General features: G+C 34.8%; 1 protein-coding gene across 3 annotated transcripts in view; it reads right to left on the bottom strand.

Annotated features, from left to right (window-relative positions):
- LOC134266003 (QRFP-like peptide receptor) overlaps positions 1-15,026 on the bottom strand; it is a 179,760-nt gene that overhangs the window by 20,882 nt on the left and 143,852 nt on the right. The window contains exon 2 of one of the 3 annotated variants that reach the window (XM_062748228.1): positions 9,097-9,475. In XM_062748228.1, coding sequence (XP_062604212.1) covers positions 9,097-9,433 — 337 coding nt within the window. In that variant the 5' untranslated portion in view covers positions 9,434-9,475. Of the gene's footprint in view, positions 1-9,096; positions 9,880-15,026 lie in introns of those variants that run through there. The other 2 variants (XM_062748234.1, XM_062748220.1) reach the window with 2 other exon arrangements.

The raw sequence follows: 15,026 nt of genomic DNA on the forward strand, positions 1-15,026 counted from the left end.
CGAAAATAAGAGAAATACTATCTATTTCAAATAAAACAAAGCACGGATTACACTCCTCGACGCCAAAATGTGATCAATATTCATTTAGTCCACTCACGGGCTATTTTCGTTGAATTTAGTAGATAAAGTTAAAAGGGAAAGAGGTGTGGAGATTCTCTGGGTTGTTTGTATGAAGAACTTTGTACATTATATCAAGGCGATGAATTGAAATCCAAACAACGCCAAATAAAAGTACGATCTCTGATATAATTTCTGCTGTTTTGTTATTCTAAGAAATTCAGGTGGAACCATTTGCAACCGATTTATTTCAAAGAGGTCGATATAAAATTTATTTAATACTGGCATACAAATTTTAACTTTAAATACAATTCTATAGAAAACATAATCTTTGTAGTGCATGAATTTGTCTTGAAAGTGATACCGATTTTGTTTTGTTTTTTGGTTGGTCGAAAACGAGGTCAGTTATTGACTTGTCAAACAATTAAGTTGATGAAACAAGAATATTAGCAGTCTCGTTTAAAGAAATAATTTAGTAAGTTCTATGGTCGATACAATGACCTTGTCAGAAAATACAATGTATCATTAAAGCAGATGCTGACTGACGTTTTTCAAACTAATTATTAGGACATTATTTACAAACTGAATTGTCGACGGATTTTTCCGTTATTTCCTGATCATGAAAAGGAGCACACGGCAGTTGTGACCGGTTGGCAGGGAATGCTCACTCATCCATGGCACCTGATCACAACTCTGATGTTTTATAAGTCCATGTTTGCTCTGTTCCTAAATTGGTATTGTTTAATGGACTTCTGAGCTTGAATACTGTTATTTATCTCCATATTTCTTTCAGCAGAACTTCTCATGGCAACTCTTTTCGGAAGACACCTACATTGTATCATGGGTAATACATAAAACTGTTTTCACCAACAATAACTCGAACACTGTTGGTGCCTCGATCAGGAGTGTACGGCAGTTGTTAACTGTTACTGTGTTTTTTGATTTCCAACTTATTTATCCATTTGCACAATGTTATTCTTATGGAAGTATGAGATACAATGTACTTAATATCTTATCAGGGGGAAGTAGGTCGATTGTCTTATTAATAATCCAATCATATCTGTAACTATTCTACTCATTAAAATTTCGTTTGATTTCAGTGACATGCAAAATATTTAAATGTTTATCCCCTTGGGCTTAATTAATTTTTATTCATCATACTCATAAACCACTCACACCGAAACATCAATTAAACTTTTTGGAATAAATAACTGATTCAGTATTCCTGATATGCTTGTTTTGTGAGTGATATCGATCTGAGAAAATAATATTTTAAGGAAGCTATTAACAATGCTCACTGAAGATTTCTATTTCAATGGCGGTTTTGTGGCCATTTTAATAAATTAAAGTGTTTAATACATTATAAATGAATTTGAAATTGAACTAAGTATACCTAACGTTATATACTTAAGAAATGAAGTAATTGAAAACCATTTCTAATATTAAATATTTCCCCATGTATTTTCAATATGTACATGTAAGTAAATGACAGTGGTTTTGATTGCTCTGGTGTCTTTTAACATACGGTATACATGTACATGTGTATAGGTAACCTCTGTTGAAAATAGACTAAAAATACTATTAACACCTTTTCATTATGCACTTTCATCGCAGTCAAAAATACCATTTTCCCCTTCAGTTTAGATCTTTTTTCAACATTGATTTTGCTTTCATATTAAACGATTCAAACTTTTATTTTATGTTTATGATTTTCAATATGACAAAAAAGAATGAGAAAAGAAAAATTCCTAACTTATAATATCAAATTTAAAATTGATGGAGTTACAGTGTAATTATGTTCCCCAAACGAAGTTGGGGAACATATTGTTTTTACTCTGTTTCTTATTATTATTATTATGTTCCCCAAACGAAGTTGGGGAACATATTGTTTTTACTCTGTTTCTTATTATTATTATTATTTTTCTTCTTCTTCTTCTTCCTGGGTACTTTTTTGATTTCGGGAATGATCTTGTAAACTGTTCGTCCGAGGTAGGTAAAACCTTTTTAGGGTAAGTAGACATGTTATGCAGATTTGCGGAATCAAGGTCATTTTGCGCGCACGTGCTTGCAAGAGCGCGCACGTGCAACACTTGAAATAACCAATATAATAGATATAGTCGGAACTTTTCTATTTTTTGATAAAATGTTTTGAAACTCATAATGTAAGGATACATTAGTAGTATAGACAAGATGGCATGGTCAAAATAGCAAGATCTCACGCGCATGCACGTGCGCTTTGCTCTGATTGGCTGAAACTAAAGTCTCAATATCTTTCTTGTTTCTTGTCATAATCTTTTGAAATTTTGAACATGATCCTACATTATGAAGATCTAGATGATATATTAAAATTTTAATAAAAGCATGCGCATGCGCACGTGCTGTAATCTAAAATTGGCTAAAACTTTAAATGGCTATATCTCCTTTGTTTTTTGACGAAATGCTTTGAAATTTAAAACATAGTCATGCATTACGATATCCTAAAATATGATATAGAAAATATTCATGAAATCACGCGCATGCACGTGTGCTGCAATCTGATTGGCTGAAACTTCAAATGGCTATAACTCTCTTGTTTTTCAACCAAACAGGATTGGATTTAGAACTTGGATAAATATAAGGGACTCCTACAAGAAGGTGTAGTCATTGTGCACGTGCGTGCACGTGAAATGAGTAAACTAAAAAATACACTCGAATGAGTGCATTTTTTTAATACTTTTGGATTAAATGCTTTGATATTATTAAAATTTTAGATAGTGTAGACAAGATAATATGGTCGTTACGCACATGAACACGCGTGCAATGCCTATTTTTTAAATATATTTTGTATTTTTCTTGGAAGACCTTGATTAAGTCTAAATTCCATAAAGTATTTCTTATTTAATAGAGATAACAGGGAATATGGCACCAAAAGGGAGTTGGGGAGCGTTTGGGGAACATCTGTAACGGTCCCCGTTACAATTAGCACTAGTTATTTTTCTTCTTCTTCTTCTTCTTCTTCTTCTTCTTCCTGGAACTTTTTTGTCCGGGAATGATCTTGTAAACTGTTCGTCCGATGTAGGTAAAACCTTTTTAGGGTTAGTAGACATGTTATGTAGATTTGCGGAATCAAGGTCATTTTGCGCGCACGTGCTTGCAAGAGCGTGCACGTGCAACACGTGAAATGACCAATATAATAGATATAACCACAACTGTTCTATTTTTAGATGAAATGCTTTGAAACTCATAATGTGAGGATATATCAGTAGTATAGACATGACGACATGATGAAAATAGCAAGATCTCACGCGCATGCACGTGCACTTCGCTCTGATTGGCTGCAACTAAAGTCTCAATATCTTTCTTGTTTTTTGACGAAATCCTTTGAAATTTTGAACATAGTCATGCATTAGGATATCCTACAACATGAAATAAAGCAATTATCATGAAAACACGTGCATGCACGTGCGCTACAATCTGATTGGCTGAAACTTTAAACAGCTATAACTCCCTTGGTTTTCAACCAAACAGGATGGGATCTGGAACATTGATAGATATAATGGACTTCTACAAGTAGGTATGGTCACCATGCACATGCATACACGTGCGTGTACATGTGCTGCAATCTGATTGGCTGAAACTTTAAACAGCTATAACTCCCTTAGTTTTCACCCAAACGGGGTGGAATTTATGAACATAGATAGATGTAATGGACTTCTACAAGATATATGGTCACCATGCTCATGTATGCACGTGCGTGCACGAGAAATGCGTAAAATCAAAAATACACTTGAATGAGCGTATTTTTTAAATAATTTTGGATTAAATACTTTAATATTCAGTGTATTAAAAATATAGATTGTGTAGACAAGATGATATGGTCATGACGCAAATGCATTCACATGTGCACGCGTGCAATGCTTAAGTTTAAATGATTTTTGTACACTTCTTTGTAAATGTTGTTAAAATCTCAGATGCATAGAGTTTGTCTTATTTAATGAAGCTTACAGGGAATATGGCACCAAATGGGAGTTGGGGAGCGTTTGGGGAACATCTGTAACGGTCCCCGTTACAATTAGCACTAGTTACTTGTATTATTTCATGTTTGCAGCGTTTTCGCCTAAACAGAAATAAATGGGTAGCATGATGAGCACAACCAATATCCTATTGACATCATGCCTAAAGTTTTATTCAAAACTAAGGTAATGTGTTCAATTGTTGAACCCTTTGTATTTGAATTGTCCTACATAAAACTTTGATCTCCGGTTGTGACCATACTACCCTGCGCGGAGGGTCATGACTGGAACCAACCCTGAGGATTTCCTTTATGACATTGTTTGAACAATTTTGACTCTGTTGTTCTTACATGTAAGATGAACACTTTGAAAGATATTTCATATATATTTAAAATTTGATCCCTCTGTTTTAGTCAACTCTAACCACGACGGTCAAGGGGGAAATCTTGGATGTTCACTCTCTGTATTAATGTGTTGATTGTTCTTGAGAAGATTTCTCGAAGATTTTACATGTATATATTTTTTTATTACCTGTTGTGCTCAAACCAGTACTCGGTGAACATAATTTGGTCAAACTTAAATCACTTCCCATGGATGTTTTTTTTTTGTTAATATGATTAATTCATGAAGAACAAAACTTTAAAATGTATTATTTTTTTTTATATTATGGCTTGTCAAATGCTGCACAATATTCAATCTTTTCCATTCTTATTTGTATTGTATAATTTTTTATTTGTATTGTATTTATAATTTGTATTGTTAAAATTCTTATTATCTACACATAAAATTATGCTGTTGCTATTTTTGAGACGAATATTTTCAAAAAAGAGCTTCCCTGTACATTCATAGCTTTGTTTTAAAGAACTCTTCAATAGTTTCTGGTCAATTATCTGTTTTTCTAACGGAAATTCAATAGAATAATCTTGTTTATATCCAAGATAAAGTGTACTCTCGTGCCAAATGGATGAAAGGTGTCGATGTTGTCTCATTGGACCAAAAAGTAATCAAATATAGGGTTATACACGCTAAAAAGATATATTCAATTTCGTTTAAGTTTCTTAGATTGGAAGCAATTTACTTTGACGTTGAGTATTGAGCACAAAATTCCAGAACTAATTCAAAAAGGAAGTTTGATGCATTGACGCGCGAATTTGCTGTATCTAAAACGAAGCATACTTTTTAATCATCTTTTTCAATCATTTTTTTTACGCCTTTTTCGTGCCAGTATCTACTGCGACACGGGACCTCGGTTTTTACGTATTCATCCGAAGGACCGGTCTCTACATCCCACAGTGGGATTCGAGCCCGCGACGTAAGGATCAACTCCTTACTTCGTGACTCCATATTAAATAAATACTATTTGTCCTCTTCCTTCTTTAAACTTTCAAGGTTCACAAAACTGGTGGCCAAAACTCTTTTTTATCAACAGCCTGATGAAGTAGACGGTATATACAACAAGAGACCCATGGGCCACATCGCTCACCTGAGAAGCTTTGACCATTTTGTTCTTTACCAGATTTCCCCCTTGTCTTACCCCACTGATCATAATTTAGACATTTTGAAATCTACACTACCCCAGAATGCTTCCAAGTGCACATGAGTTTAAGCTTCTCTGGCCAAGTGGTTCTTGAGAAGAAGATTTTCAAAGATTTTTCCTATATATTTCTATGTAAAAATTTGACTCCCCATTGTGACCCCACCCTACCCCCGGGGGTCATGATTTGAACAATTTAGAATCTTCACTACCCCAGGATGCTTCCACATAAGATTCAGCTTTTCTGAACCAAAGGTTCTTGAGAAGAAGATTTCCAAAGATTTTTCCTATATATTTCTATGTAAAACTTTGATTCTCCATTGCGGCCCCGCCCTGCCCCCGGGGGTCATGATTTGAAAATTCAAATTTTACACTACCCCAGGATGCTTTCACATAAGTTTCAGCTTTTCTGACCAAGTAGTTCTTGAGAAGAAGATTTTCAAAGATTTTTTATATATTTCTATGTAAAACTTTGATTCCCCATTGTGGCCCCGCCCTACCCCCGGGGGTCATGATTTGAACAATTTAGAATCTACACTACCCCAGAATGCTTCCACATAAGTTTCAGCTTTTCTGGACCAGTGGTTCTTGAGAAGAAGATTTTCAAAGATTTTTCTTATATATTTCTATGTAAAACTTTGATTCCCCATTGTGACCCCGCCCTACCCCTGGGGGTCATGATTTGAACAATTTAAAATCTACACTTCCCAAGAATGCTTTCACATAAGTTTCAGCTTTTCTGGCCCAGTGGTTCTTGAGAAGAAGATTTTCAAAGATTTTTCCTATATATTTCTATGTAAAACTTTGATTCCCCATTGTGGCCCCGCCCTACCCCCGGGGGTCATGATTTATAAAATTTAGAATCTACACTACCTCAGGATGCTTCCACGTAAGTTTCAGCTTTTCTGGCCCAGTGGTTCTTGAGAAGAAGATTTTTTAATGAACCCACCCTATTTTTGTCTTTTCTTGATTATCTCCCCTTGTGAGGGGACTTGGCCCTTAATTTTAACAATTTAAATTCCCCTTCACCCAAGGATGATGTGTGCCAAGTTTGGTTATAATTGGCCCAGTGGTTCTTGAAAAGAAGTCGAAAATGTGAAAAGTTTACAGACGGACAAAATGTGATCAGAAAAGCTCACTTGAGCCTTTGGCTCAGGTGAGCTAAAAATGATTTATCGATATAAAAAATTAAGATACATGTGTAAGCGAAAATTCCGTAAATGTGAAAACCTGGATAATAATGCTCATCTGAAACAGGGCAATAGGGGTTAATTCCAGGTCGGATATGCAGTAACCAAATACCTTTCAGGCTATCAAATACCAACTTCGAACCCGTAAGCAGAATTAAAACCAGGCATTATTTAGTTCGTTTGCCTCACCTTTTCAGATCGAGGTTAACTACATTAATTTGCGTGATTTCAGCATCATATCAAAGAAGCACGTATAAATTAAACACACAAGATCAAGTAACCGCTGCAGTTATGTAACAGATAAGATAAGTCTTAATACTGATGTTCTTTATCACCATTCACACTGGTGTAATCGAAGAAAAATAATTGCACTCAAGAAACTTCTATTTTAGAATTAAAAATTTCTTTAATCCAGAATCAAATTGTGTACTTAATAAATGTCGATATAATTATGGCGGTAAAAAGTATTATAACCGGTACCAAAGTGAGATTGATATTATTAAATTCGTATTCCAACTCTCTGTAAAATTGCTTTATTGAATGAATAGTTCTAATACCTTAACGGCGTGTGTTCATCACACCTCTACAGTATCTGACAGTGGCGGATCCAGAAATTTTGAAAACGGGGGCCAGTTTTAGGTCAGGGTAGGGGCCCACAGCCACACCAAGAAACATTGATTTATCAAACATTGTGTTTTTTTAGGCTCAAAAGGGGGGTCCGGGCCAGTGTCTGGGTTCTGCAAAAAGCAAACATTAAAATTATACCGTATTCTGGTTTTCCGGCTTCAATAAAAGTAATTGTGCAAATTCAGTGCTTTGAAATCTGCTACTCTAGATCTCTCTCTAAAAGCAGATCTCATATTTATTGGATATAAGATCCACCTTTGATTGGACCAACCAGAGACGTTGTTAGCAAAATTGGCATTTGCTTTAGATCTGAATTCAAAAAATATCTGAACTCGGGTAGCCAAAATCTTGCCAACTCAAAATATCATAATGAATGTGAAGTATTTATACGTTTGTAATTAAGAAATGGGGAAAACCTACATGTTTCTTTCTCAAAATAAATTAAACATCAAACCAATTACGCTTACTTTTTCGTCCAAGGTTTTTATTATTTCTAATATATTTATATATATAATTAAAATCTACGTATAGATCAAGGTTTAAAATGTAAAAAGGAAATAAAACACCTTTTCCCGAGGTTGTGGATGCAAAAGACACTTTACGGTGTTATCAATACTAGAAAAATTAATTGACTTGTTCTGTTAAATTGTTATTACATGTATAAAACAAGTTATTAGCATTAAAACTTGTTTTCAAAAAAATTCAGCATTTCACTCTTTTTTTAATTTTGCTCTTTTATATTTGAAAAAAAATAAAAGAAAATCAGATTATCATTAAAAGTATTTTTATTTAAAACATTGTTTCAAGAATTGAAACAAGATCCTAGCAAAAACAAAAGTGGTGCGGAATATTTTTGAAAAAACTCGTGAATCACTTGCACGTCTTCTCTGCTTTTTCAAGATTTTCTACTTTATATGCGATATATATTCAAGTAACGCAATTTTCAGTGTAATTGATCAATTTAATGATATTGACGAATTCTTTTTACCATTATATTTATTTCAAATTTTTTTCGTTAGTGTTATCACACTGAAAGAAAAACCTAATGAATTTAACTAGTGTGTTTCGTAAAGCATTGGTAGTGATTAGTAAACTTTCAGTTTACTGGTTAAAATAGTGAGTTGTGGAGCGGGGGTCGTATAAATACTTAGATACATGTACCTAGTGAAAGTTACTCATCAATTCTAAATTTACTAATCTTATCTAGTAAATATACCAATATCGGGTAAAACTACTATTAAGGTAGTGACTGTATGGACAGTAAATCTACTAGTTTTCTTCGTGACATTAACTAGTTATTTTTTTTTTACAATGCAAGCATATGTGCATGCATTCTGAATGCGTGATTTATTTATCAGATATATGTCATTATTACATTAAGTAGGGGCGTTCAAGTCTCCAACCACTTGACTTTTATTTCCAATTTCAATCTTCAAAAGAAAACATACATGATGTACATATTGACTTTAATGACATGCACATCAAATGAGTTCTTATAAGTAACACTTTGACATCTTGATTATATAAAGCTTTTCGAACAAAATTTTAAAATAACAGTCAGAACTTTGATTTAAAAAAGTTAAACACCGTTTGATTTTTCCTCCCACCACAAAAATAAATTGACATCAAAAATGGAAACCATACCACAATGTATACAGATATCCCTGAGTTACTGAATTGGAAAAAAGAATCCTACCTTGAGCAAAAGTGTTGAATGGACAGAAAAATTCTCCAAGAACCCATCCTTCAGTCAAATCATCCACCAGGTGGACCCAAGAGCAGCTTAAAGAAACTACCAAATCGGACACCGCCAAATTAACAAGAAAATAGTTTGTGGTCGTTTGCATTCGTTTATTTTTAAGCACCACCAATATGATGAGAGTATTTCCAATTAGGGCTATCAAAATAAGTAGAACATATACTGTAATTTTCACAGCCGCCTCACCGGCGGGCGTTGACTCGAGCATATGTAGGGGATACTCATGATTCCGGGTATCAAAGTCAGAAAAATTAAACGTCTCGTTTAGATTCATCGCTAGAAACGTTTATTCAAAAATGTATCAAGGCCTTATCTACTTATCACATTCACATAAAATAAGTAATGATCTCAAAATAATTACGGGAGAACTCCACAAGTTAGTGAACGCGCACATGAAACGCGTTGCTGGGTAATTAGCAAAATAATCCGAACATTCTCTGCGCCATTTATCGGTCTGCTCTCTGACTGGCGTTTGTGAGTACATCGAATTCTTATAGTGTATCGACTTATTCCACTCCTACTAAAGCAACTTACAGATTTCCACATAGACTGATTCTCTTATTTCTGATCACTTATCTAATACACAGGTGAACATACACAAAAACAATGATGGACATTAAACTACTCTGTTTCCTCATTAAATGTAATGCACGCTTCGATTAGCATGACAAGAAAAGAAAAAAAGTTGATTAATTGCTAAATAATGTTTGAAATTTGTTAACAAACTCTTTCATTGTAAAAGCGATTGAATATGTTCAATTATCACACAAGTATAAAACGACGGAAGAAAATAAAACGATTAAGAAAACGTCCAACACACAATCTATAGTGTCACAATATTAATCACAATTATTCTCTCTCATATTGCATCTTAGGTGATAATGTTCAGCTTTCCCGAATTCGGACGTATTATATTCCACAAGAGGTCTGCTACATCGTAAAATTCAGTGTCATTCCAGGCCTGCATCCTTAGATACTCATAATATTGGATTAAGGTCACTCATAGATGTTATAATACTCGCTATGAACGATAGAAAATTCTGCAGTTCCTCTCAAATTGCTAAACATTAAAGCGTTTCAATTAGTACATAAGAACTCCTTTTTTATACTTAGTATCTTTATCAACACAAGAGGCCCAAGGGCCTTATGGGTCACCAAAGTATAATACAACAACTTCAAGATTCAACACAGCCCTATCTAACACCAAAAACTCATGATCCAGTGTCATGAATTCACAAATCTGAACGAAATATCTTCATCATCATAACTCTGCACTAAGGTCTGCACTTAGTTAAAGGTACCACATTTTCACTGTATTATCAATAGACCCCCCCCCCTTCCCCAAAAAAGGAGATACAAAATCCCTTCACCCTGGTACCATAAAGTTTTTAAAAATTTGTAAAAAGCACTCGATCCTATTCATAATAAATATACACCTTGTTTATCTGCTCAACACTATGGATTAGAAATGATTATTTAACAGAATAAATGCACTTTCACTACATAATTAATAGAGCCCCACCCTAACACCAAAACCCCTTGCCCTGGAGGACATGGAAATCACTTTTTTTTTTAAAAGTCACTCTTGCTCGTGATACTTTGTTTATTACCCAAGAGCAATGAAAAAGATTTTGAAAGAATTAATGTAATTTCTCTTTATAATCAATAGAGCCCCCCCCCCCCCCCATACAACGGGTGTTGCTAAAACGCGGAACGGAAAACGGAACGGAAAGCGGAACGGAACGGAAAACGGAATATATTATTATGTATTAAATCACTTAAAACACACAAATTTTATCATAAATGATATATCTTGTACATATTCAATCCCTCACTATTAAATACAAGGTGATTTTGTCATGCTCAGTCTTTTACGAAAATCGCTAACATAGCAGTCACCTAGAATCGAATTTGAAAAAAGGGGGGTAACGAACTTGAAAAGTATTGACAAGCAAAAACACAAAAAAGTCAACTGTTTGATTTGGGAGGGGGGATAAGTTCCAACTCCAACATCTTTTAGTACTATTTTTACGCTAACTTACTACGTTAATTACGTTACACAAAAAGTGTGAGGATGTCATCTTGAACGAACATTTCCGTGGTAAAAAGGTTATGACTGGAGGAGCAAATATTTGATATCTAGATGAACCATGGAAAGAGAAAGTAAATGTGAAAAAAAAAATATATATATAAGATTACGTTTAGGGCAAACCTTTACGGCAAGCTCGAATAAACATCTCTTATACACACTGGTTGTTAAAATTTTATACAAAATAGAGTTGCTTTCTATATATTTAAATTCTGGAAAGACAAAATTTTCATGTGATAGATATAATAAGTTAAATTTGTTTCTTTGCGGTGCATATGTGTATGTTGGGGGGGGGGGTACAAGGTGTCTATGAATACCCCGTAAAAATGAGTTTGTTTTCCCGCTCATCGGAAAGGTCTGAGAAATTGTCATAGATATGCCACCCTTTTGTGTCTAAAATATAATTAAGGTTTAATAAATTCAATTTTAATATGTCTGTCGGTTCCTACCCAATCGCGAAACTGTCTCTCCCCCTTTCATGATCGATTCGCGAATTCGACACTCCGTGCATAGTCTGAATGTCAAAACTAGTTAATTTTGTCTTTGCAGACATTGGCATTGGAAACAAATTGAAAGAGGGCTGGGGGGGATCAGTAAAAAATTTGCAACATAAATTTCCAACATACAAAAAATTTGACAAGCAAAACAAAAAAAAAAAAGATGAAAATTCTTATTTCATTAGGAGAAGGGGTGGATGGGATCGAATTTTTTTCAGTACCATTTTTTCCCAAACACTACCACTTAACCTTCCTTGACCTAATTGCAACAGGCGTGTTGAAAGGGGGGAGGGGGCATGGCTTGTACACCACTCCAGTTCTGAGCGGAGGGTGTGCATGATTCTTGAATATAAAATAAATTTTTATTAAATATGACTTTAACATCAAGAATATTGCTCTTTTATCTTATTTATATCGAATCTATGTAATTTGTTTGATAAAAAAATTTCCGTTTTCCGTTCCGTTCCGCGTTTTAGCAACACCCCCAATACAACAAAACCCCTGAACCAGGGGCCATGAAATTCACAATGTTAGAAGAAGCACTCTTGATCATCATAACTAAAAAGATTTTGAAAGAATTAATGTATTTTAAATATATAATCAAAAGTGCCCCCTTACACCAGAACCCCTGATCCAGGGGCCATGAAATTCACAATTTTGGAAGAGGTACTCTTGATTATCATAACTCATAACTATTTCATTAGTTAGTTTGTTTAATATCAAGGAGCAGAGAGGAAGATTTTCAAAGAAATTATGCACTTTCACTATATGATCCATGTAGCCTTGCCCTAAAACCAGAACCCCTCACCCAGGGGCCATGAAATTCACAATTTTGGAAGAGGCACTCTTGGTCATCAGAACTCATAACTATGTACTTAGTTTGTTTGTTTAATACCCAAGAGCAGAGAAGAAGACTTTCAAAAATATAATGTACCTTCACTATATGATCTATATAGCCCCGCCCTAACACCAGAATCCCTGACCCAGGAGCCATGAAATTCACAATTTTGGAAGAGGCACTCTTGGTCATCATAACTATGTACTTACTTAGTTTGTTTAATACTTTGGAGCAGAGAAGATTTTCAAAGAAACAATGCACTTTCACTAAATGATCTATACTCAACAAAAAAAGAAACGCATATTGCTTTACTCGTCAAAGAAATTTTTCAAATGCACATGGAACAACTATTTTTTATATCATTGGATACCTGTGACCTATTAAAAGGACAACATGGGGTTTTAAAACCCAAGTGTTGAATTATTTCCCTTGATTAAACGTGTTTATGAAAGTAGTGTTTTTCATAATTTCTTCTGAATCGGACGTCTATTTTCGTTGATAATTTGGATTTAGAGAAACTATTACAATGAAGCGCATTGAAGTGGTAAAATTTTCTGTTTGAATGGAACGTTTTGAGCTATCTTTAGACACGCCCATTTCTTTAGAAAGGAAAATTCGGTCAAATGATTCAATCGAATACCTATAGAACAGGTATTTCATAAATATAATAGCCAATGAAATTGACGGTCTACATAAACACCGAGTAAGCACGTGTTCGACCGATACATGTGTTATAGTAACTCCAATCAACATAATAAAATCATAATTATGTACAAATCCGTTGCAATGCGTGTTTAACATAAGCGGGAACTCTATACATAGCTCTTTCTTATTTAAAAATCTTCATTTCAGTGTAACTCATTTTGCTTGTCGCGGAAAGTGTAGGGTCCCAAAACATAACGACGAATATTCCTTTCTCGTTTCTAAAGAAATGGGCGTGTCGTTATGTTATAATTGACGTTCAAAACATGACTCAGAACGTTTCGTCCGATTGGAAAATTTTACCACTTCAATGCGCTTCATTGTAACACTCCTATTAAACCCATATTTAAGATTTGATTGCAGTGTTGATGCTGCAATGCCACGCCGAAACAAAGATGAACACAACCAGGCTAACAATGATACTAAACGGAGCTACGCAACAGGAGGTTGCAACTGCATTTGGAATACATCAATGGGCCTTGCAGCCGTTAAACTATCGTCGAAAGACCAAGAATTAGCCGTCCGCAGGTAACCACATCCAGGCAGGACCGTCTGATCCCCCCCCCCCCTTCAGCATCTCACGCGATTCAGAACTTGCTGTAAAAACTGCTGCTACATTTGCTAAATGAAAAAATCGGCACAAAAGTGCATAAATTGTTCGCAAGAGACTAAGGAGCTGGTATTCGTGCATGACATCCGTACATTGGAAATTCACTAGCGCTTAGACGTCGCAAAGGACATATGGATTAGTTTAAACGGTATGCGCCAAGAATTTGGAAGCATCGACCATGACATAAACTTCACTTTTCTACTCGCAACACATGATATATTTAATTTTTATCAAAACCCACTAAAATCACTTTTAAAAAAATAAGGATTAAACTGCAAACTTAGATTATCATGTTTAATCTGAATATGCGTTTCTTTTTTGTCGAGTATCTATAGCCAAGCCCTAACACCATAACCCCTGATCCTGGGGCGATGAATTTCACAATTCTGGTAGAGGGCTCACTGCTCATTACAAGTATGCTAACACTATGACTGCTTGATATACAGGAGTGAAGACGATATTTAAAGATTGCATTGCTTTTGGTAGTTTTAGCCCCATTTCTCAGGCCCCAGAGGGGCAGGGACCATGAAATTCATAATTTTATTTCCCCGTCATCCATAGATGCTCTATACCAAATTTTGTTGAAACTGGTTGAGTGGTTCCAGAGAGGAAGCTGAAAATGTTCAAAAGTTACGACCGATTGACGACGACGGACGAAAACAGATAGCAATAGGTCACCTGAAATTGAAGAGGATTTATAGTGAGGATAAAAAAAAAACGAAGAAAGTTGCGTAAGACTAACTGGTGAATCGTGATCATAAGTCAATGACATTTATAAAGTTTCAAGATGAGAAAAATTCCAAGTTATATGATGTTAATCACACATTTTTGAAGTCGGTTACCAGAGTCATGTTATAAACAAAACATTCAAACAATTCCTCATATAGTCAAGAAATTATGTAACAATTTCATAAAAACAAATCTCGACAAGAATGGGATTCACGACGTTTGCCACAACATAACCAAGAAATTTTAAAATTTCATAACTGTTAATGATCATCCTAATTATAAAGGAGAGTTACTAGTTACTCCAGCATGCTAGAGGTTCACGGAGAGATCCTTTTGACTTGGCGCCGCGTAACCTCTAGCATCCATTGTAAAAATTCTCGCCTCTGAAACCCCAAGTGGAAA

This window comes from Saccostrea cucullata, unplaced genomic scaffold (genome assembly GCF_032062105.1).
Source record: "Saccostrea cucullata isolate Sc308-1 unplaced genomic scaffold, CSIRO_AGI_Scuc_v1 ctg157, whole genome shotgun sequence".
NCBI classification, from domain to species: Eukaryota; Metazoa; Mollusca; class Bivalvia; order Ostreida; family Ostreidae; genus Saccostrea; species Saccostrea cuccullata.